Here is a 25093-nt window from a genome sequence, read left to right as displayed (position 1 = left end):
TTCAAACTTGGCACTAAAATTTAGCTGCTCAGAACTTCATCTGGATAGTCTGATGTTACATCGTACCGCTGGTCTCACAGTTTAACACTGCTTTCGCCTAGAAACATTATACAGTAAGGTATTGAGGCTTTTTCTCCAATCATTTTGCCGCAAGGATTTTTTTCAGGATAGTCTACACCTGGGTTACTGCCTACTCCTACCAAACATGCTTACCCAATCTCCCACACCTCACTCTGAGTAGCCCAGAGGGCAGGGGTATTGAATTAAAATTCAGTACATTCCTGTCCTCAGCCCCACTACCCCTTTACATTCCTGTCCTCAGCCCCACTACTCCTTTACATTCCTGTCCTCAGCCCCACTACCCCTTTCACATTCCAGTCCTCAGCCCCACTACCCCTTTCACATTCCAGTCCTCAGCCCCACTACCCCTTTCACATTCCAGTCCTCAGCCCCACTACCCCTTTACATTCCAGCCCTCAGCCCCACTACCCCTTTCACATTCCAGTCCTCAGCCCCACTACCCCTTTCACATTTCAGTCCTCAGCCCCACTACCCCTTTCACATTTCAGTCCTCAGCCCCATTACCCCTTTACATTCCAGTCCTCAGCCCCACTACCCCTTTACATTCCTGTCCTCAGCCCCACTACCCCTTTACATTCCAGCCCTCAGCCCCACTACCCCTTTACATTCCAGCCCTCAGCCCCACTACCCCTTTACATTCCAGCCCTCAGCCCCACTACCCCTTTCACATTCCAGTCCTCAGCCCCACTACCCCTTTCACATTCCAGTCCTCAGCCCCACTACCCCTTTCACATTTCAGTCCTCAGCCCCACTACCCCTTTACATTCCAGTCCTCAGCCCCACTACCCCTTTACATTCCAGTCCTCAGCCCCACTACCCCTTTACATTCCAGCCCTCAGCCCCACTACCCCTTTCACATTCCAGTCCTCAGCCCCACTACCCCTTTCACATTCCAGTCCTCAGCCCCACTACCCCTTTCACATTCCAGTCCTCAGCCCCACTACCCCTTTACATTCCAGTCCTCAGCCCCACTACCCCTTTACATTCCAGTCCTCAGCCCCACTACCCCTTTACATTCCAGTCCTCAGCCCCACTACCCTTTTCACATTCCTGTTTTCAGCCCCCCTTCATATATCATCCTCGGCGTTATCCACATCATTCACAGCAGCAACAGCTATATTTAATGTCCTACCTACACAAGGCGGGAGACACATCAGTCTAGAGCTGACACTGGTGTCAGGAAAGCTTTGCATTGGACGGCGGAAGACAGGAGGCTGACATCAGAAGCAGGACAGCTCCGGAAGGAGGGTGGGATCTGCAGAACTTTCCCTAGTAACCAGCTTGTGATTGGTTACTAGCAACCAATAACCTGCTAATTAACGTGAACTCCTGCCCTCCATCTGGAGCTGTACTGCCTTTGATATCGGCCTCCTGCCTCCCGCCGTCCATGCGGAGCTGTCTCGCCACCAATGTCAGCTTGATGATGACAGCAGTGAGGACAGTTGAACGGGCTCCTAAATGGCAGGCTGGTCCAAAAAGAACCGTGACTTGTGGCGGACCGTGGTCTACCATTTAGTGATGACTGCCATAGGGGAATACCCCCACTTGTAGCTATGGCAGAGACCAGATAAAAGGTAGCCAATTCTAAACGGCAGGCAAACATATTTGCTGAAGGCCGCACAATACTCAAACTCAGAATAATGGTGCAGGACCTGGTTTTAACACTGATCTCAGGGGAATGATCTCTTCACCCAGATGTGTTTAAACTGATATGCCAAAAATGGGGGACTGTGGACCTGGACATTGTAGCCTCCACATATAACCACAAACTTCCTCTGTTGGTATCCAGAACCAGGGATCCTCTAGTTCTAGCCTTGGATTGTTCCTCGCCTGCTCCATAAAATAGAGCAAGACCGGAAAACAGTGATTCTTTTGATACCAAACTGGCCTAGGAGAACCTGGTACACAGACATACTTTCCCAACAGGCCAGATCTGCTGTCTCAAGACCCTCTATTCCATCCTGCTTCACAGTCTGGCTTTACCAACATGGCTGTTGGAACCCAGGTCTTGAAGGATTGAGGGGTCTTATAGGAAGAATTATTATCATACCTGGAAATCTTACTTTGCTTGCTATCAACTTGCAGTCACTTCAGTCCCAGAGATTACTCACATTCTGGCCTTCCTACAAACAGGTGTAGACCAGAATCTTGCTCTTTGCACCCTGGAAGTGCAGGTTTTGACATTATCCATGCTTTTCCATAGGCTTCACATTCCCTTATAAAAAAAACTTTTATTAAAGGTATTTCTCATATCAGACCCCCCCTTTGCAGCACATTGCTTTCCTGGGAACCCATTAGGGAGATTGTTGCTAGTAAAGTAGCTTTTCTGAGTAGCCATCACATCTGTCAGACTTATCTCTGACCTGGCAGCTCTTTCCTGTAAAGATCCCTTCCTCATATTTCACAGCAACATGCTTGTTTTATGCCATAGACCACCCTTTCTTCCAGAAGTGGTTTCCGCATTCCATCCCAATGAGGATGATGTTCTGCCATCTTTGTGCCCTTCTCCTAATGATGTATCCAAAGGAAGTCTCTCTACATTGCCTGGACATCCTCTGAGCCATTAGAATGTACCTAAAAGCTACTTCTTCCATTGGAAAAATGGATTCCCTGTATGGTCTTTCCTCCAGACCTTGCAAGGAGCAACCTTTTTTTTAAAAATTCATCATTGCATGGTGGAAAAAACATTTGATTAGAGGAGATTATGCTCAAAAGGAAAAAACTTCTGCACCCACTCCACCAGATCTGTTGGAGTGTCCTGGGCCTTTAGGTACCAGACGCGTCTTTAGCCCGACACTGTTAGGCCACCATCTGGTCTTCCGTTCATACTTTTTTAAAGTATTACCAGGTAAAGGTCCAATCTTTCGCCCACATGGTCTTGCAGCTGCACTTTTACCTCTGTTGTTTTTGGGCCCATTGGCACAGCTCCATCTGTCTAGTTGTTGGCCACCCTTGTATTCAATACTCCAGATGTTTCATGGTGTAGGATGCCTGGGTCTTGTACTGTACAATTAAGATTGGAGGTATTTTGACTTGCCTGTAAATTCCTTATCTTAAGAGTACAGTACAGATCACAGGACACCCTCCATAAACTCACCTTGTTACTTTGCATTGCTTGCTACAAATCGAATGACTCTGAGTGGCAGTGGCGGCTGGTCCAAATTTTTTGGGGGGGCGCAAAGAAAAAAAAATTGCAGTCTCACTGTGCCCAAACGCAGCCACTGTTACATGCCATCAAACGCAGCCACTGTGCCATCAATTTGCACCACTGTGCCATGCCATCAAATGCAGCCACTGTGCCATCAATTTGCACCACTGTGCCATGCCATCAAATGCAGTCACTGTGCCATCAATTCGCACCACTGTGCCATGCCATTAAACGCAGTCACTGTGCCATGCCATCAAATGCAGTCACTGTGCCATCAATTTGCACCACTGTGCCATGCCATTAAACGCAGTCACTGTGCCATCCATTGTCACCACTGTGCCATGCCATTAAACGCAGTCACTGTGCCATCCATTGTCACCACTGTGCCATGCCATTAAACGCAGTCACTGTGCCATCCATTGTCACCACTGTGCCATGCCATTAAACGCAGCCACTGTGCCATCCATTGTCACCACTGTGCCATCCATTGTCACCACTGTGCCATGCCATTAAACGCAGCCACTGTGCCATACATTGTCACCACTGTGCCATGCCATTAAATGCAGCCACTGTGCCATCCATTGTCACCACTGTGCCATCCATTGTCACCACTGTGCCATGCCTTTAAACGCAGCCACTGTGCCATCCATTGTCACCACTGTGCCATACATTGTCACCACTGTGCCATGCCATTAAACGCAGCCCTTTAATGGTCGCCGCTGTGCCAATTGTCCCCACTGTGCCCTGTAAATTGCTTTCCCCCCCCCCCCCCCCGCCCGGCACTTACCTTTACTGGTTCTAGGCATCCACGTCCCACGATGTCTTCTCCCGCCCTCGATGACTGACAGGCGTCTCAGCCAATCAGGTTACCGGTAGCCAGAACCGGCCAACGTGATTGGCTGAGACGCCTGTCATCTTATTCAAGGGGCGTACAGTCTGTGCGCTCCGAGAATAAGCTTCCGGGACCCGAGGGCTGTATTGGGAAAGCCTATCAGAGCTGTTGGCTTTGATAGACATTTCCGTACAGCCAACCAGCTGGCGTTATTCAGATGGCCGGACATTGAGCGCCGACCATCTGAATAACAGCGGCGAAAATAACATAGATTCGTGCAATGCATGAATCTATGTTATTTCACTCAGTGGCGGTGAGAGCCAGAGGGGGCGGCGCTCCAGCGCCCTCTATGGACGAACCGCCACTGCTGAGTGGGGTAGGGTTATAGGGGAGGCACCTTGGGGGAGAGGGGGCTTTGGACTGGAACGTGTTTAAAAAGCTTGCCAGTGTCCAATCACCTGAAGGTAGGAGCCTACAGCCCGTGATATATGAATAAGTGGCCAGCGTCCTTTACGGTACTCTGTGCAATTTATCTGTAAGTCACAATTCCTCTCTTTTGACAGAAGAGATTTATAAAGCCTCCTCTACCCTTTTTTAGGTTTAGTTTCACGTAATGCTCACATTTTCATTCCATTCAATCAAGATGGAATCAAACTGATCTATTGAATTTACCACAAGCATTTTTTGATGATTGATTTTTTTTTTGATGGAGCAAGCAAAACATTTTTTTGTTATGATTATTGTATGTATTATCTAGCTGGCGTTCATGCCTTGTACACACTGGCTGCAGCTTGTATTCATACAGTCTGTACAGAATAGCGCTTGTATAGCTTTCTTGAGATCCAAGCCACACTGGAATCGCACCGGAATCACATGTGGCATGCATTCCTGTGAGATTCCTGAGCGTTCCCCCCTGCTGTGCGATATTTCAGCTCATTCATTTGAATGGGCTGCATATTGCACCAGAACATAGAAGTAGCACATGAATACTATGGTATTATGCGATTTGAAGTAGCAAATGCACTGCGTTTGCAATCTGTTTGGAGGGACGGTAAAAATACATCGGCAGCAGATTGCAAGAGCAGTGCATTTTAGCGTGTTTTGGAAAACCCGCGGAAGATGCCTTTCCTGTGTTCTGGTGTGAACCAACCTGGAAACTTTTAAAGTAGCCCTTCGCCAGTTTGAGAGGTTATAGGTACTCAGACCTGTTTGCTGAGTGTCACAATAAACAAGGTGTGGGTGGGCTTGACTTTACTCTGGCGCTACTTAAAATTCTTCAGATGTCTGCTAGTATCTTGTTTAAAGTTAGTCAACAAATTGCTTTTTTGTTACCTACATTTTTGTTTTTAACATTGTAAACTAGAGGTGAAGGGTGCTTTTTTGAAAGCTTTGCAGGTGCTTTTGTAAAAGTTTGATACAAACTGCTCTTCTAAAATCTGAAGCTCATGTGTTCAAAGCCTAAGGCTGCATTCACACCTGAGCGTATCGTTTTTGGTATTTTTTTCCGGCGTTTTGTCGCGCGTATTCGAGCGTTTGCATACAGCGTCGTCCGACGTTTTTGAACTCCGACGTTTTTGAACTCCGACGTTTTTGAACTCCGACGTTTTTGAACTCCGACGTTTTTGAACTCCGACGTTTTTGAACTCCGACGTTTTTGAACTCCGACGTTTTTGAACTCCGACGTTTTTGAACTCCGACGTTTTTGAACTCCGACGTTTTTGAACTCCGACGTTTTTGAACTCCGACGTTTTTGAACTCCGACGTTTTTGAACTCCGACGTTTTTGAACTCCGACGTTTTTGAACTCCGACGTTTTTGAACTCCGACGTTTTTGAACTCCGACGTTTTTGAACTCCGACGTTTTTGAACTCCGACGTTTTTGAACTCCGACGTTTTTGAACTCCGACGTTTTTGAACTCCGACGTTTTTGAACTCCGACGTTTTTTATTTTAGCCAATAGGAGAAATGATCATCTTTTCATCACTTGTTTCTATGTTTGTAGATTTTTTTTTTATCTTCTGCCTGGGTGAAATGTTCTATTGATTAAATCGACAAAACGCCCGTAGAAACGCTTGTTGTCGCGCTAGACGCTTGAATCGAGCGTTTCCATTACTTTCTATGGGAATACAAACAATCTAAAATGCCCAAATCCGCCCAATTCGCGTGACAAAAAAGGGTCCGGAACTTGTTTGAGCTTCAGGCGTTCGGCGTCTTGGAGTGGAGATGTGAACCATCTCCATTGAGAATAATGTATTTTTTCCCCTCTAGCGTTTTTGAGCTTCACGCTTCAGGCGACAAAACGCTCAGGTGTGAATGCAGCCTAAAGCTAGCCATACACAAGTAGAATCTTATGTAAACATTTGTATAGGAATTCTGAAAAATCTGAGCACACAATACCAACAGTGACTGAACAAATGTTGTTAGAAAACCCTTAACGTGGTTCTAAAGACTGAAGTTTTTTTTTTTTTTTTTTTTTACTTTCATGCATTCTCTGCATTGGGTGGGGGAGGAGCCAGGAGCATTGTTGGGGGGGGGGGCAAAAAGAGGAGGATTGGGGCTTCTATTGTGAACAGCAGGTAAGTATAACATGTTTGTTGTTAAAAAAAAAATGGGTTTGAATTTTAACATTCGAATCTGGGATGTAATGTTTATGCCTGTGACCCTACCACATACCATACATAAAACTAACAACGGTTCAGACAGCAAAAGTTCTACTTCAAGGTCAAACTTTACCAAGAACATGTGCATTAAAATAAAGTATGCACCCACATTACCAACAATTCGAATTCCATTCGTTCAGATAGGAAACAAGAACAATTTTCCATCCCTCTGCTTTGATTTTTCTTGTCACTCTGCTTGAAAACGATCGTAAAACTGTCCCTATTAACCAATAGAAAGAAATGAAACACTTCATAAACCATTTTGGGGAGAAAATCTATCCTCTTATGCCTAGCCTTACAGTAAGATTTTTTGACGTGTTTTTAATAATAAGAGAAAAAGAAGAGCTGCTTGAGCAGGCAATAAAATACTGATTCATAAGTATAGATTCTCAGTAGTTAAAGGTTTAATTTCTGCAGAACAATAATTTTAGTGAAGTGCGATGTGTTTTTTTTTTTTTTTTTTAAACTGATTTATACAGTAGTACCTTGGATTACGAGCATAATTCGTTCCAGAAGCATGTTTGTAATCCAAAGCACTCGTATATCAAAGAAAGTTTCCCCATAGGAATCTATGGAAACTCTGCTAATTCATTCCAGTGTCACTGCTAGTGTATGCAGTACCGCATGTGGCCAGAGGTGGGGGGGCGCCAGAGACACTCAAACGCTCAAAGACACTCGGGAACAAAGTGTTTCTGAGTATCTCCGAGCTTCACCAGCCCCCCCCCCCCCCACCTCTGGCCACATGCGATTCACCCCAGAGGCTTGAATCCTGCTCGTCTTGCGAGACAACGCTCGTAAATCGAGTCAGGATTTTAGAGGGAAAAAAACGTCTCGTACTGCGAAACGCTACTCGCAATCCAAGGTTTTATTGTATTTTTTACAAATATTATCCCAAGCTAAAGGAGTGTACAGAATATATAATAGTAGTTGGTCTCCTTTTAACTGAATTTGTTCTGTACTGTTGAAGATGCATCACAGCTTCTCCAAGGGGTTGTTTTCCCAAAACTGGAGAGTGCAAAATCTAGTGCAGCTGTGCATGGTAGCCAATCGGCTTCTAATTTCAGCTTGTTTAATCAGGCTTTGGAAAAAAAACCTGAAAGCTGATTGGTTTCTATGCAGAGCTTCACCAGATTTTGCACTCTCCAGTTTTAGTAAATCCGCCCCTATAGTTCATTCATGTCACTGCACAGCAGCTATGTGCGTTGTGCTGCTGTACGGTGGCATGCGGTGCCATCCAGTGTTGATATACTGCATTTTGCATCACTACACCACAGCTTTGTGGTGTGAACAAGCTTATGGAAAAAATAGTTTTCTGTGTGCAAGAAATGACCTGTGTTTATCCAGTGACGAAGAACATAGGTCGCCACAAGTCCTAAGAACAGGATGGAAGCAGTGAAAGTTGTCAGTTCATCCTGTTCTAGTTACATGATCCTAAACCTGGGTGTCAAAGGCTTTGTAGATGTTAATTCTTCAAATTGCATGGCAGCCGGTGTGAACGGTCAAATTTCAGCATAGAGAGATTTCTGCACACAGGCCAAATGTCAGACGGCATTCGCCGGTCCATCGGAAACAGGCTGACAAATTGAAGTTGTCAAGTGTACAAAATAATTGTGGCTTCCAAGCTCTTGTGTTTGTATCCCTGCCCCTGACAACCAAATTCCACCCTATTCCATCATTTATCTAAAAAAGGAAATGATTTTGTTGCTTTGGGTAAAATTGCTTTATTTATATCATTGTTTAATTTTCTGTTAGAGGCCGATCCTTTAATGTCTTGCTTCTAGTCAAAGTCATTGCTGTCAGTTTGCTAAATTAACTGTTCTGCAAGTATATGCAGGTCCTTCAAAGGGGCTGCATTCCATTTACATTACAAGCTTAGCCATTTCTTAATACTGACACATTAGGGGAATATGTTGTGGTTTTGTGCATATTATTATTATTATTTTTTTACTATAGCAAGGACCAAAAAAAAAAAAAAAAAGTATCTACCTAGTATATATGTTTTTTTAAGGCTAACTCCACCTTCCATACCGTGTTAAATGTCACACCCATATTTAGGATGTACCATGGTGCCAAGCCTAGCCGCATCCCCAAACTGCACTCACCCTCCTCTCTGGCAGGATCAGAGTTCTTCTCATTTCTATTATTCCACTATTCTTGACTTAATTATCTGATTGTTTATAGATAATCAATCACAAGTGTATTTATTTAAAACATTAACTTTTATTTTAATAGTGCAGGCTAAGGGCTCTTTCACACGGGGGAGACCGTTTTCGGGCTCCGCTTTGCTCAGCGGGGATCGCTCCGTCGATCCCCGCTGAGCCGGCAGATGACAGGTCTGTCTCTGCACACTGTGCAGGGACCGACCTGTCAGAGCGCCGCTCTCCCCTATGGGGGATCGGATGACGCCGGACCGTAGAGTCCGTTGTCATCCGATCCGCCAGACGGATGGAAAATAGGGTTTTCCTCCATCACACTTTGGCGGATCGGAGCGGGTCATCCGTCACTCCATAGAGGAACATGGAGCGCCCGTTCAGGTCCCCCTAAAAAATTGGCAGGCGGACCTGAACGGTCCGCCCGTGTGAAAGAGCCCTTACTCTGATTGCTCCCTTAATTGGCTTTAATTAATTTGCTTGAAGCTTCGTGTTACAGATGTGAAGCCTGACAGTTGTTGCCTTGCCAGCTTCCTGGTCTCATACCTATAACACATGCTGTCTACCGACTCTGGAGTGTGCATTAGGCCCTGTACACACGACCGAACATGTCCGCTGAAACTGGTCCGCGGACCAGTTTCAGCAGACATGTTCGGTCGTGTGTACGGCCGACCGGACAATTGTCCGGCGGATCGGACAGGTTTCCAGCGGACAAATGTTTCTTGGCATGCTAAGAAACATGTCCGCTGGAAGCCTGTCCGTCGGATATGTTCGGTCGTCTGTACAGACTCACCGGATATGTCCGCTCGGCCGAAAGCCCTCGCATGCGTCGAAGTGATTCGACGCATGCTTGGAAGCATTGACCTTCCAGGGCCGCGCACGTCGCCACGTCATCGTCGCGGCACGTCACCGCGTATCCTGTCCGGGCGGATTTCTGTTTGATGGTGTGTACAACCATCAAACAGAAATCTCCGAGCGGACATGTCCGCTGAAAATGGTCCGGTGGACCGTTTTCAGCGGACTGTCCGCTCGTCTGTACGGGGCCTTAGAGTAACAAATAACAGTATCCCACAGTTTAGGCAAAGACAAAAGGGTGGGGTTACCATTGCTGACCTTCTCTTGAAAATGCTAGTTTTCTGGTTGTCATAATAACCCATTGGGTTTGTTCCCGCCTGAGACACTGACCCAGAACCAGTTTGCAGATCAGGAGTTTTAATTTTCCTCTGACTTTATTTGCTGCAAAACCACTCTAGGTTTGTTTCTGTGAAAGTATTGAAGCCAGAGACAGAACAGCAACTAGCATTTTCAGAATGAGTTCAGCAGCAGCATTCCCTGTATTTTTTTTTTTTTTTTTAATAAAAGAATGGTAATTAAATTGTTCATCAGTAAATCTTCAATTAAGAACAAAAATAAAGCATTTTGTGTAAGTCCAATTGTTAATGTTTCTCTTTAACTGTTGTCAATTTATCAGGTTACTGGGTCTTGTGTATATAACACCATTTGCCCTTTGTTCTAGGTTGGCCGCCATAGCACTCCTTTACCTTGACCAGGAAGATGCATTTTGGTGCCTGGTTACGATTGTAGAGGTGTTCATGCCACGAGATTATTACACCAAAACACTTCTGGGATCCCAGGTATGGGTTTCTGTTCTACAAACATGTTTATTATTCAACTCTAAAAAGAAAAGGGTAATGTAATTGGCAGAAAGTACACGCATATGAGCAATGATGATTGTGCCCTGAATTTAGACAGATGCATGGTCGCCGTTCACGGCAAGAAGGCTTTGCATTTCCGTTGAAATATTTGGGAGTACAAAACCCGTTTAAAGCAGGTCAAACATACCTATTATTGAATTATGAATGATCTCAAAAGCATGTCAAACTGACACCATGAACACAAATCCAAAGACTGTTGGAGGATAAGTTCACCTTTGGAAACCTGTTCCACACAATTTTAGGGTGGAAGATGTAGCATGTTCCCAGTGCAGCAGCCGCCGCTCGCTGCTCCCCTCCTCTCTGTGGCAGCAGTACAGGGAGAAGTTCCCCATACTAGCTGTCAGTTTTTGATAGCAGACTCCACCCACACGGCCGCGTCATTCATACACCGAGCTGTGTGTGTGAATAAACTAGCGGCTGTTGGCTTGTAGTTCTCAGTGACTACCACAGCACTGTGGTAGTTCTTCCTGTCAGCGAGTATCGGCTTACCTGTAAGGGATGTACAGGTAAGCAGATACACTGACAGTGTGCAGGAGACCTGCATGGCACCAGTGATCTCCTGATCACTGGTAGAATGCTTTACAGTCTCCTAATACAAAAAATAATAAATGTACATTTTCTTACCTGCAAAAAGATGTGCATTTATTATACATTTTTTTTTTTTTGCAGCTTTGATGACTAGTTTATTATACATTTTTATATTTTTTTGTACAAAGGTGAACGTATCCTTTTAAACAAGGCCGTAAACAGCAGTAACCCAAAAGGGGCCCTAATTCTTCACTTTGTTCAAAACTAAAAGAAAACGTTTTGGCTGGACATACTATACTGGTATAAAGTGTATATGAATAACAAGGACTAGCAAAATGACTTAAAGGGGTTGTAAAGGTTTTTATTTTCTAAATAGGTTCCTTTAAGCTAGTGTATTGTTGGTTCACCTCCCTTTTCCTTCTAAATGTTTTTTTTTCTTTGTCTGAATTTCTCACTTCCTGTTTCTCCTCAGTAAGCTGTTCTGGCTGACTAACCCCCAGCCAGAACGGCTCGGATGATGGGGGCAAGCTTACTGAGGAGGAACGGGAAGTGAAAAATTCAGACAAAGAAAAAAAACATTTATAAGGGAAATTGAAGGAAAAGGTAAGTGAACAAACAATGCACAAACTTTAAAGAAACCTATTTAGAATTAAAAACGAACCTTTACAACCCCTTTAAAACGAATGTTTCTTATAAGCACATAAACTTATGGTGTGTTCCATGGCCTTCCAATATATAAAGACTGTATTGGGCCAGATGATGGTCTATGTTGATTCTTGTTGCTCACACTCCAGACAACGTTTTAGTGGTCCTGCAGTTATGCATAGGCACTAAATATTCACCTTCTTTCAGCTTTCATTTAGGCCACATTCACACTTATGAATACGCCAAATACTGATTACATGGGAGAACCCCAGCAGGGGCTTCCGACAATGAAAATAATGGAAGGCTGCTGGCTCCCGCAGCTAATTGTGATCGGTCCTGCTGGCTTTCTTGTATGTAATCGGTGTCTGGACCATTCGCAAGTGTGCCTATTCAAAAGTATAAAACTTTTTCTTTTAATATTTGTAATTTTTATTTAATTTTTATCTGCAGGTGGATCAGAGGGTTTTCAAGGATCTCATGAGTGAAAAGCTGCCCCGTCTCTGCGCTCATTTTGAGCAGCACAATGTGGATTACACACTGATCACATTTAACTGGTTCCTGGTGGTGTTTGTGGATAGTGTGGTCAGTGACATCTTCTTCAGAATTTGGGACTCTTTCCTGTATGAAGGGTCAAAGGTAATAAAAAAGTCTTTGCTATGATTGATATACACTCGCCGGCCATTTTATTAGGCATACCTGTTCAATTGCTTGGTAACACAAATTGCTAATCCGCCAATCATATGGCAGCAACTCGATACATTTTTAGGCATTTAGAAGTTCAAACGGGGCATCAAAATGGGGAAGAAAGGGGATTTAAGTGACTTTGAACGTGGCATGGTTGTTGGTGCCAGACAGGCTGGTCTGAGTATTTCAAAAACTGCTAATCTACTGGAATTTTCATGTACAATCGTCTATAGGGTTTACAGAGAATGGTCCGAAAAAGAGAAAATATCAAGTGAGTGTCTGTTGTGTGGACAAGATTGGGCAGAGTGGTTTGAGATGATAGAAAGGCAACAGTAACTCAAATAACCACTCATTACAACCAAGGTATGCAGAATACCATCTCTGAACACACAACACATTGAACCTTGAAGCAGATAGGTTACCACGGCAGAAGACCACACCGGGTGCCACTCCTGTCAGCTAAGAACAGGAAACTAAGGTTACAATTCACACAGGCTCACCAAAATTGTACATTAGAAGACTGGAAAAATGTTGCCTGATCTGATGAGTCTCGATTTCAGCTGCAGCATTCAGATGGTAGGGTCAGAATTTGGCGTAAACAATATGAAAGCATGGATCCATCCTGCCTTGTATCATCAAGTAGAAAAGGATACATAATGAAAACTCCATTTGATGTGACTGCATTTAAAGTAGAAGTCCACCCTAAAACTAAAATCCCTGTATCTACAGTCTTTGACGATCTAACGCCAACCTATCTAACCCAGTGAAGAAAAAAAAAATCAGTATACATACCTGTAACGGTCACCACCATTTACGATATTCCCATTCCATAGCCCCACGACAGCTTATCTGACACTCCACAATCTAGCAGACATCAGACACGATCCATCCCATTTCCCAGAATAATGAGACTTCCACACAGCTCTGTTACTGGATTCAAAATGTATGAATGAACTTTAATGGTATCATGGCTTTCTTATATACAGTTTTAGAACCCAAGTGAACAATGAATCAACTCCACCCACACGGCACTTCAATACACACTCTCTTAGACAATAACATTCAGTTGAGTTGATTAATTAGTCATCCCCCACATGTCCCGTCTCCGCATTTAGAGGGGTTAATTACTACAGTTTGACAAGTTCCCCTCACCTGTTATTCCTATCACATATTATCATCAATAGACGTTTCACACAAACACATTCCTTTACTAAACATAATTGACATGCTAATTCCCTACCCCTGAAAGGAGACATCTGACATTCCAGACTTAATCAGTACAATAGACACAACACAGTATTAGCATCACACAATGGACAATGGAATGTCTTTCAGGAGTCTACGCAATTAACACCTCAAAAGCATGTGTCCCCCCATTGAATGAAAACACTCCATTTGGAGTCAGACTTTAACAACCTGTAAAATTCCAAGATATCCTGCAAAACATGAATTATCAGTAATGTCCCATCTCATGTAATTTATAATTAATATTTTGCAGTCACCCTATGCTCAAAAGGGGCACAGGATGACCCTAGACCCAAGAGTTATTAGTCACCCTGGCACAGGAGTACCCCTCATCCTTCAAAAGTCTCTGGGTGTCATGGGTCATTCTGTTACAATACCTTTTCTGCAGGCTATCAGTCCCGATCCCACACTGAGCTGTCAGCCGCGGCTTCGCTGTGGAGGCGGGTGCAGAGGACACATCCGACAACAGAAGCTCCATAGTAACTCTATGGGTGATGTCACTTTCCATTCATTTCACAGCCATTGTCAGCTGTGTCCTCTGCAGAGCTTTCCCCGCTGGAGATCGGTTCAGCTTCAGAAAAGGTATGTATACTGATTTCTTCTTTATAGCGCTAGATAGGTTGGTGTTAGAATGTGCATGTCTGTAGATGCAGGGATTTTAGTTTTATGGTGGACTTACACTTTAATCATTCATTGGGTCATTGCCTCTTTGACAACCATAGTGGATTCTCTATAGAAGTAAATGATGATCTCACTCAGTGTGGTGACATACACTAAAAAAATGGAAAGGACACACAAGATATTCTAATTTTACCCACAATGTGTGGAGTTGCTCTTTAATGCTGTTTTTTTAATCAAATCTTTTTTAGCCGTCGTATTCACTCCAGTGAAATCCTTTTCTGATAACCTCTTCAATTTCTTGTCCATATTTTAGGTGATCTTTCGCTTTGCCCTGGGGCTGTTTAAATACAAAGAGGAGGAAATATTAAAAATCCAAGACTCTACTTCGATATTTAAGTATCTTCGATATTTTAGCCGGACAATTCTTGATTCGAGGTATGTTTCCTGCTGCTAGAAAGAATATGAATTACTTTCCTGTGGAAGGGTGGCTCCCCCAAGGTAGCACTTGAAACACTACGGTTGCCAGCGCACTTGGCAGGCCTGGCATTTCCCAAATTCTTTCTATATTATTTGGCATCCCAGTTGGTGCACATCCACGATTGGCTGGGCCAGATTCCGGCCAATGCCTGTACCTCCACGGAGGGAGCCATCGCATCTTCTCTGGAAACCCTACATAATATTATCTACAGAGGCCGGGTCCCTGATCCCCCCGGAACCTCCCTACTTGCCACTTCCCTTTCCTCTTTCCGTTTTATATTGTCACAAATGTATCCAGGCACACCTGGCTGAAATCTCCCAACAACCCCCTGTGATTTAACCCTAATCTGCGGGAACTATACTCCCTTCCTGATCCCAATCGCTGATACTCCAGGGGGGTTAAATATTTATGCCACCTGTACAACGCTCAGGGCTTTAAATCTTTTTCTCAGCTACGTTTAGACTTCGATCTACCAAGATCGTACCTATTTTATTACTACCAGTTTAGGCACGCTATTCGTGCCCAGTTTGGCTTCCTGGATGATCCCACTGACCTGCCCCCGTTGGAAAAACTGCTCAGACAGCCAGATCCCACTTAACTTGTCTCCACCGATTATGCAGCCCTAATGACTGACTTTAACCCCAGATTTCACAAAGCTCAGGTAAAATGGACCTTTCTGGACATCTCCCTGGTAGGAGAGGACTGATCAGAATTTTGTGATGCGTATAAAACCTCTGTTATTGCTTCCCGGGACTGCATCATACAGGTCAAAATTTTCCATCAAACCCACCTCACTCCAGGTTACACAAGATGGGTCTCCTGCCCTCAGCTGCCTGTTTCCGCGGCTGTGGCCGGGAGGCCGAATTCTTACACTGCTTCTGGACATGCCCGGTACTCCGGGACTTCTGGGAAGAAGTGGGTGCTTTCATCTCATTGGCGCTAGGGCTCCCAAACATAATCCATCCCAAGAACTGCCTATTAGGCATTTGTTAAAAAAGCAATTTTACTGTCCTGGAAGGGCGCACAGACCTCTCTGAAATCCCTCTGGTTAAAACTTATTAATGACGCTATTCCACTGTATAAACTTACTTTTGAACTCCGGAAACGGAACTAAACCTTCCACAAAATTTGGGGTATATGGTTGGCTAGTCTGCTAACCCTCTCACAGCACTGATTGTATTACTCTTGCTTGACCATTGATGGGCCGTGCCTCACGGATCTCTAATGTCTGGACCTCCGCTTTTGCTATTTACCACTGTGCCTACTTTATATAGTGCACTGATGTCAGTTTTTTTTTCTATGTTTGAGTGTATTGCCTAACGTTAAGCACGCCTAATTCAAATGTGGATGATGTGGGCGTGTTTTATTTAAATTACTTGTGACCCCATGTAATTGACGTTTCTTACGAACGGCGCATGCGCCGTCCGCGAACGTTTCCAAGTGCGCATGCTCTAAATTACGCCGCAAACTGTCAATGCTTTCGACGTGAACGTAACTTGCGTACAGCCCTATTCGCGAACGACGTAAAATACGACGCTGTTCGTACGTTTCCGACGTCCATGCCTAACATGACTTACCCCTGCTTTATGAGGGGTAACTTTACGCCGGAAAAAGCCTTACGTAAACAACGTAAAAAAATGCGCCGGGCGGACGTACATTTCTGAATCGGCGTATCTACCTAATTTGCATATTCGACTCGGCAGTCTAGGGAAGCGCCCCTAGCGGTCAGCGTAAATATTGGACCCTAAGATACGACGGCGTAGGAGACTTACGCCGCTCGTATCCAGGCAACATCGAGGCGTATCTGATTCTATGAATCAGACGCCGAGATGCGACGGCCCGCACTCAGAGTTACGACGGCGTATCTGGAGATACGCCGTCTTAACTGCTTTCTGAATCCGGGCTTTTGTGTACATGGAATCGGGACATTAATTTTTATTTTTGTAATAAAGACACTTGTAGTGTTTTTGTTTTTTTGATTTTCAGACAATTGTAGTTTACTAGTCTGTAGAGGAATGTAATTACATTGTTACCACAATCCATTAGATAAAAATAAAATTGCATTGTGACTTTGGAATGTTTCTTATGAATTTCAGAAAACTTGGCAACATTGCATTTGTGGACATGAATCCATTTCCATTACGCCAGATCCGCAACCGCCGCACATACCATTTGGAGAAAGTGCGTCTGGAGCTGTCTGAACTCGAAGCCATACGTGCAGATTTCATAAGAGAGCGAGAGACCAACCCAGAGAGAAGAGACCTCATCAGTGATGATGATGAAGACAGTTAAGCTGTGGCAGGTGCTACAGAAGACATTTATAAAGTATCTGCTCATAGATAGTCCTGAATAACCTTTGGAAATAACGCTGGGCGTATTTCAAAGTAATGGAATCTTTCCTTCAGGTGTCTGCTGTGGCCAAAATCACCTGAACACATTCTCTGAAGCCAACCTTTGAACCCATTAAAGGGTAAAAGGGGTAATATGTGTCAGACCACTGTTACAAGAAAATTCTCTTGTCCAAGATGGACAATGTTTAATACGAAGCCTATATGTCCTCTGGTGGTTGGCCTTCCTGCAGTAAGAAAGGAAAATATGCAGACTTATCTATCATGCTGTCAACTAATCATATTTCTGTTTCTAATGCTCAGATCAGTAAAAGAAGATTGCTGATGATTATGGCACTTTGCATAAGCAGTATTTGTAGTAGGCAAAGCAAGACTCATCAAAACGGCTTGCTTCTACCTGGATAAAATACGACTCAAAGCACTTGGATATGCTTGTCAGCCGTTCTGTTCTTCACTATAATTCCAGGCGTTCCGATTTCTGATACTTTTTTTGTATCTATAACTGATATAAGTATTTTTTTCTATATTTTGTTAATTTTTTTATACTTTCATTGACCTTCCGTGTATCATTGTAATACTTTGAATATGTAAACAACATTAACTGAAGCAGTATTAGAAAAATGTTGGTCTACTTGTACCCAGAACAATCAGGGGGTAACATGCTGGATAAATCTAGGACCAAAGTAATTTAACCACTCTTCTTCATCTTGTTATTAAATAGTTATAATTAAGTGTAACTCGGACTGAAATAAAAAAAAAAAAAAATTGTAATACTGTCCACATCACAAAGGCAATGACTTGTGAAACTATCAGTTATGGTTTCCCTTCCTGTGAATGGGTGACAACACTGTAATATGGCCCATGAATATTCATAGAGCATTGTCGCCTAAGCAGCATTAAAAGCCCCATTGGACCACGCTGCAATATCTTGACACACAATAGGGTTAATTTACTAAAACTGGAGAGTGCAAAGTTTGGTGCAGCTCTAAATAGCAACCAATCAGCTTCTAGACTTTTTTTGTTAAAGCTGAAGTTAGAAGCTGATTGGCTATCATGCACAGCTGCACCAGATTTTGCACTCTCCAGTTTATTAACCACTTACATGATGGCCGGGCGGTGGTTGAATTATCCTGATTGGACAACATATGATGTCCAGCAGGATAACAGCCACCGCGTGCCCATGTGTACACGCATCGCGACGATCGGTGGTGCAGTGTGTCATTCTGTCCAAATTACGGCTGATCACGATGTAAACAGGAAGAGCCATTGATCGGCTTTTCCTCACTCGCATCTGACAGATGCGAGTAGAGGATAGCCAATCCGCTGCTCTCTGATGGGGGGGGGGGGTTGTGCTGTTTTTTTTTATCAGTGCAGTCCCCCCCATCGAATCCCACCCAGGACCAACAGGATGCCGCCCAGGACCACCAGGATGGCCATCCACACTGGACTACCAGGTACGCCCCCCTAGACCACCAGGGAAATGCAAATATGTGCCCAGGCAGCTGCCAATCAGTGCCCACCCACTATGCCTACCACTGCCAGAGCCACCAGGGATACCTATCAGTGCTGCATATAAGTTCTGCGTATCAGTGCCATGTATCAATGCCCAGCAGTGCCAGCCATAAGTACCCATCTTTGCAGCCTTTCAGTGCCACCCATGAGTGCCAATCGGTGCTGCATATCAGCGCCCACTCATTGGTGCCACCTCATCGGTGCTGCCTTATCAGTGACCATCAGTGAAGGAAAAACTTGCTTATTTACAAAATTTTATAACGGAAACAAAAGCAAAACTTTTTATTTTTTTTCAAATTTTCTGTTTTTTTTTGTTTGCTTAGCAAAAAATATAAACTACATAGGTGATCAAAAACCACCAAAAGAAAGCTTTATTTGTGGGAACAAAATGATAAATATTCTGTTTGGGCACAGTGAAGCATGACCGCGCAATTTTTATTTAAACAGCGACCGCGCAGAAAGCTGAAAGGAAGGGGGGTAAGTGCCTGGTATTGAAGTGGTGTGGACATTCCACTGTTCACCATTTCAGTATCACCTCGGACCTTGCAATATTACCCACCTCACACAATGATCTTTGGAGGTAGTTTATAAAGCCACTTCTGTTTCATAGAAAGATGGCATAGAGGTGCTGTAACTCCTCCCCTTCCAGCTGTACCGCATTTGCTGCCAAAAAGTGCGTGAGCCACAAGAAAACTTTAAGGTACTTCCACTTGTTCACAAAATGACATGGCAGTCTGCATATTGGCATGATGATGCATACTTGGAGAAGGGTGCAGGGAGACTTTAAAAAAGGAATTTTGGACAATAGAATTTGTCACATCTATGTGATGTACAGCAACCTTATGCAAAGTAATACTGACATCAGGTAAGCTTTTCCTAAGCAAAAATAATTGCTTTCGCTGGTACAACACAGATGGACATGAGTGTTCCACTTTCAGTACAAAGTGCCTGAAAGTTCCATTCAGGGGTTCGGTCTCGTCTAGACCTAAACACTGATTGTTACAGTATGTGCTCTGCTGGTCCAGAGCAGTAAAGACTTGAAATTGGTGGGACCAACGTTAGTCTTTTTCTCACCCAAACATTCTCCCATTATGGTCACTGTCCTTTTGAATGGGTTTCCACTTCTTCTTTAACCACTTAAGACCCCGACCTTTAGGCAGCTAAAGGACCCGGACAGTTTTTGCGATTCGGCACTGCGTCGCTTTAACTCCCAAGCAAAATTGGCGTCCTTTTTTTCCACAAATAGAGCTTTCTTTTGGTGGTATTTGATCACCTCTGCGGTTTTTATTTTTTGCGCTATAAACAAAAATAGAGCGACAATTTTGAAAAAAATTAAATATTTTTTACTTTTTGCTATAATAAATATCCCCCAAAAATATATATATAAAAAAAAAATGTTTTCCTCAGTTTAGGCTGATACGTATTCTTCTACCTATTTTTGGTAAAAAAAATCGCAATAACCGTTTATCAGTTGGTTTGCGCAAAATTTATAGCGTTTACAAAATAGGGGATAGTTTTATTGCATATTTATGAATTTTTTTACTTCTAATGGTGGCGATCATCGATTTTTTTTTTCGTGACTGCGACATTATGGCGGACATTTCGGCCAATTTTGACGGCGCCACAGTGAAGAAAGGGGAAGCTGTGTTTACACACAGCTCTCCCCGTTCTTCAGCTCTGGGGACCGATCGAGGGACTCCAGCAGCAATCGGGTCCCGGCGGTCACGGAGCTTCGGACCGGCTCGCGGGAACCGGCTGGGCACTTAAAGAGGACGTACCTGTATGTGCTTGTGCCCAGCTGTGCCATTCTGCCGACGTATATGTGCAGGAGGCGGTCCTTAAGTGGTTAAAGAAAGTGAAAAAAACACTTTAAGCCTGTATTGAATGAATGAGCATGACATAATATAAAATTTGATTTTTGAATGATTAAAATACATTACCCTAAACACTTGGAAATTACAGATGTGGATTATGGTTGGTGGAGTCGCCGAAAATGTTCAAGACTGGGTTTCAAATTGCCTCAAATTGTCTTTCGTTTTTCAGCAGTCCACTTCAGCATTCATTTTTTGATGTAAGAAGAGCAGTATTCATTCCATTTGGTTGCTATGGGAAAACACCGGCAGTTCTTTAAGCACATTAAATATCAAACACATTGATAATTACAGTTGCACTCAAAGGTCAATTATGGACGTGCAACTAAATTGATTTGTCCATGTGGAGGCATTAATGTTGTAGTAAATGGGAATTTTTAGCCATTTATCTGTGAATAATAAAAGATCCCTTATAAAAGGGAAAATGTCATTTCCACAGAGGGAAGGGTGAAGGTTTTTGTATACCTGATGATTAGACTTGTTTTTGTTGAATGGTTTCCAGTGACGGTGTCCAGGTGTTTCTAAACAGGGAACATTCCAGCTTTATATCATTTGATTGAAATTGTATGAAATAAATCCAGTCTGTAGCCTGTCTGATATTGCATAATTCAGGAGCTATGACTTTTCTTTCTGTGGACCAGAATCTTTCAGCAGCCAGGCCAAGTCTGTACATTCGCCCTTTTACAGTTTGCCACATTACAGCTGAACTCTGGAAATCCTATTTTTTTGCATACTTGCATTGGGCCAGCCTGACTTACTGTAAAGCCTCGTACACACGATCGGTCCATCCAATGAGAACGGTCTGATGGACCGTTGTCGTCGGTTAACCGATGAAGCTGACTGATGGTCCGTCGCGCCTACACACCATCGGTTAAAAAAAACAAAGTTCAATGCTTCCAAGCATGCGTCGACTTGATTCTGAGCATGCGTGCCTACTAACGATCGTTTTTTTCCCATCAGTTAGGAATCCATCGGTTAAATTTAAAGCAAGTTGGCTTTTTTTTAACCAATGGTTAAATAACCTATGGTGCCCACACACGATCGGTTTCAGACCGTTGTCCTCTGGTTAACCAATCGTGTGTACGAGGCCTAAGTATGCATGTGTGATGTTTCAAGGGCTGCTGGTGATACTGTAAATAACTGTTGTAGCCGGCACTACATACAGCGAGAGCAACAATCTTCCAAGTTCTGTGCTTCTCTCTGCCACTCGCCATAGGGGTCCCTCACTTGGCAACTCTGCCATTCATAGAATGCCTTGTCATTTTTTTCAATGAGTATAAAGCCTCATACACACGATCGGACTTCCAACTGACTGTTCCGTGGATTTTGCTCCAAATGGGCGTTGGCCATTTGCATAAACACGGCAGCCAACAAACACGAACGTAGTGACGTAATAGACGTACTACAAGTTTTTTCTGCTCTTTACCGCCACCCTTTGGGCAACTTCTACTATTGATGTCTGATCTTTAGCATTGGTTCTGAGCATGCGTGTTTGGACTTTTAGCGCAATGGACCTGTGTACACACAATCGAATTAGCCGAAGTAGGACATTTTTTCCGGGAAAGTTTGCACAGTGAATATTTGTCCGAAAAACAAAAAGGTTGTCCAATGGAGTGTACACACATGGTCGGATTGTCCGATCAAACAGGTCTGTCGGACATTTGTTGTCAAAAAGTACTATCGTGTGTATGGGCCTTTAGGCGTTATCTGATTGGATAAGGTGGGGATTATCATAGGCGTGCGCACAGGGTGTGCCAGGTGTGCCCAGGCACACCCTAATCACCCTGTGCAGCACAGATTCCCCCTACTGCCCAGGCTCGCCCCTCCACAGCACTACCGGCTTCCTTCCTTTCCTCTCTTGCCGGCTGTTGCTGCAGGGATTTTTAGGATGAGTGAGGCAAGGGGCTGGTAAATATGTATTTATCAGCCCCTTCCCTTCCTGAATGAACATGGTGAGTGATCGGTAGTATGTTGAGCTTTGGGGTGCACACCCTAATACAATAGGCTGCGCACACCTATGGGGATTATGATGTCACCACCTCACCCCTCCACCTTGTTCAGATTATTTCTTGTATGTATGAAAACATACAAGGTATTCCATGAATGGCGGCAGGGCTGAGCGAGTGATACTTTGGTCAGTGAGCAATGGGAAGCTGCTCTCACAGAACCTGGAAGATTGCGGCTCCCGCTGTATGTAGCATGGGCTGCTACAGACATATGTCGCTACCCCCGTGGCCTTGATATCAGAAATGCATACTTTCATTGAGCCAAGAGTATGGGAAAAATATAATTCCTGGATTTTAACTTTGAATTTGGCAGTAGTCTGGGCTCCATCTCTAGTACATTTTACCAGTCTACCTTACAATATTTAATCATTTATTTGGGTTTGTCTCATATTTTGACAGTCGGTTAAGATTACCAATTATAGGTCACAAGTTCTAAATTAATACTAGATGGTATTAAAATTTGTTAGAAACTTTTTATCTGAAAAAACTATGTTGATGTCTGACATGAAACAAGATACTAATGCAATGCCAAAGACAGAAGCTGCCATTCTCTAACTCTTGGGCAGCTTACCTGTGCCATCATTCATGGAGAAAGTGGCTTCCTTGCCCCAGAATTCGAAGACAGAACAGGAGGAAGAGAATGGCAGCGTCTATCACCGGTCTCTCATGTAAGTAGTTAACTTGTATCAAATTATATTTAACACATTGAGCCATACAGATCACTATTTCTAGTGCTTCTATGGTCTTGTAGTGTCAAAAAAAATAATTTTGTAAAATCGGAATTCCTGTTGCAAGCTTTGCATCTTGTATTGGGATGTGAAAAGTTGGGTTTTGTTGTATAAGGATCTACTATTGCTTTTTAATGTCTCTTAAAGCGGTTGTAAACCCACACACATCAATACTATATTCATAATATTCTGAAAGGCAAATTAAGTATGAATCGAATGACCACTTTGTGTATATATAAATATGTTAGCTTACAGCATATGTTCTTAATAATCCAAACCTTATTTCAGTACATTCGCCAGCGCCATCTTCACTGTGGTCTTTTGCATCTAAATCTGCTTTGTATTTCCGCCCACAGAACGTCCTTCTCTCGATAATCCCACGCATGCGCACTAGTAAAGAGACATTCCAAGCCTTGTTTCCGGTTACTATGGAAACGTATAGAAAATAAATCACAGCGTGCTTCAGAAAGGAGTGACAATACCTCCGGGAGCACGCTGTGTAAGCACATTCCTCAGACACATTCCACGGACTTTAAAACTGGCTGTCTGTCTGCCGTCTGGCTCTCCTGTACCATGTGACGTACAGGTCACATGGTAACCATGACGCTCTTGTGCATGTAGTATAGCAGGATGTCGGGGCTGACGTCTAAAGCAGGAAATGACGCAGCCCCGACATGGACACTGAATCTTTCCGGCCAGGTCTCAGCTGGCCGGAATGAAGGATGACACGGCGCATGCGGGGTATACGTAATGACTCAAGAAAATATCGATAACAGGGACAGGAGGCAGGTACAGAAAAAATGACTCATGGCAATTCATTGTTAAAAAAAAACTACAAAATGATATGCAAAGATGAAATTTTGGGTTTACAACCGCTTTAAATATTCCATTGTAGGTTACTATACAGTGTTACACGTTCCCCTTAATCAGTTATGTGAATTTTTTTTTTTTTTTTTTCATATTAAATATGCTGGATTTTCCTGTTAATTGTGTGTCTTTTATTTTAAAATTAATTTTACAGCTTTAAAGATAATCTCCCGCACTGCAAGGATTAAAGTGTATCTAGAACAAAAACAATGCATCACAGCTTACCTTTTCTTTAGAGGTGGCTGAATTTTTATATGTTTTTTTATTTAACTTTTTTTCATACTTTTTTTTTTCTAGTTTATTCTTCTTTATTTTCACCTGGTGAGCCTGCCAGGAACACACTCCCTGCCCTGGACTGACAACCTTACTGTATCTAAGAGGAGCAGCATTGTCACCACAACTCTCCATAACATAGGGGGAGATGTTTTCTGCTCCGTGAAGTTTACACTTAACAACCACCGCACGACGATATACGTCGGCAGAATGGCACGGCTGGGCAGATCGACGTACCGGCACGTCGTTTACATCTACCCAGCCGTGGGTCGCGGGCGCACGAAGCTCCGGGACCACGAGACCCGCGGACCCGATTGCTGGAGTCCCGCGATCGGTCCCCGGAACTGAAGAACGGGGAGAGCCGCATGTAAACACGGCTTCCTCGTGCTTCACTGTGGCGGCTGCATCGATCGTGTCATCCCCTTTATAGGGAGAGACAATCGATGACGTCACTCCTACAGCCACACCCCCCTACAGTTGTAAACACACACTAGGTGAAACATAACCCCTTCAGCGCCCCCTGTGGTTAACTCCCAAACTGCAACTGTCATTTTCACAGTAAACAATACAATTTAAATGCATTTTTTGCTGTGAAAATGACAGTGGTCCCAAAAATGTGTCAAAATTGTCCGAAGTGTTCGCCATAATGTCGCAGTCACGAAAAAAATCGCTGATCGCCGCCATTAGTAGTAAAACAAAAAA

The 25093-nt window shown here is 43.6% G+C and overlaps 1 protein-coding gene across 3 annotated transcripts in view; it reads left to right on the top strand.

Annotated features, from left to right (window-relative positions):
• Positions 1-17873, top strand: part of TBC1D2B (TBC1 domain family member 2B) — a 94374-nt gene extending 76501 nt beyond the window's left edge. For all 3 annotated transcript variants that reach the window (XM_040343085.1, XM_040343087.1, XM_040343086.1), the window contains 4 exons: positions 10387-10504; positions 12209-12394; positions 14622-14743; positions 16883-17873. In XM_040343085.1, coding sequence (XP_040199019.1) covers positions 10387-10504; positions 12209-12394; positions 14622-14743; positions 16883-17078 — 622 coding nt within the window. In that variant the 3' untranslated portion in view covers positions 17079-17873. The remainder of the gene's footprint in view (positions 1-10386; positions 10505-12208; positions 12395-14621; positions 14744-16882) is intronic.
• The last annotated feature ends 7220 nt before the right edge of the window (positions 17874-25093 follow it).

This window comes from Rana temporaria, chromosome 3, assembly GCF_905171775.1.
Source record: "Rana temporaria chromosome 3, aRanTem1.1, whole genome shotgun sequence".
In the NCBI taxonomy this organism is placed as follows: domain Eukaryota; kingdom Metazoa; phylum Chordata; class Amphibia; order Anura; family Ranidae; genus Rana; species Rana temporaria.
The sequence above is the reverse complement of the archived record's forward strand: the minus strand, read 5'-3'. Positions and strand labels throughout refer to the sequence as shown.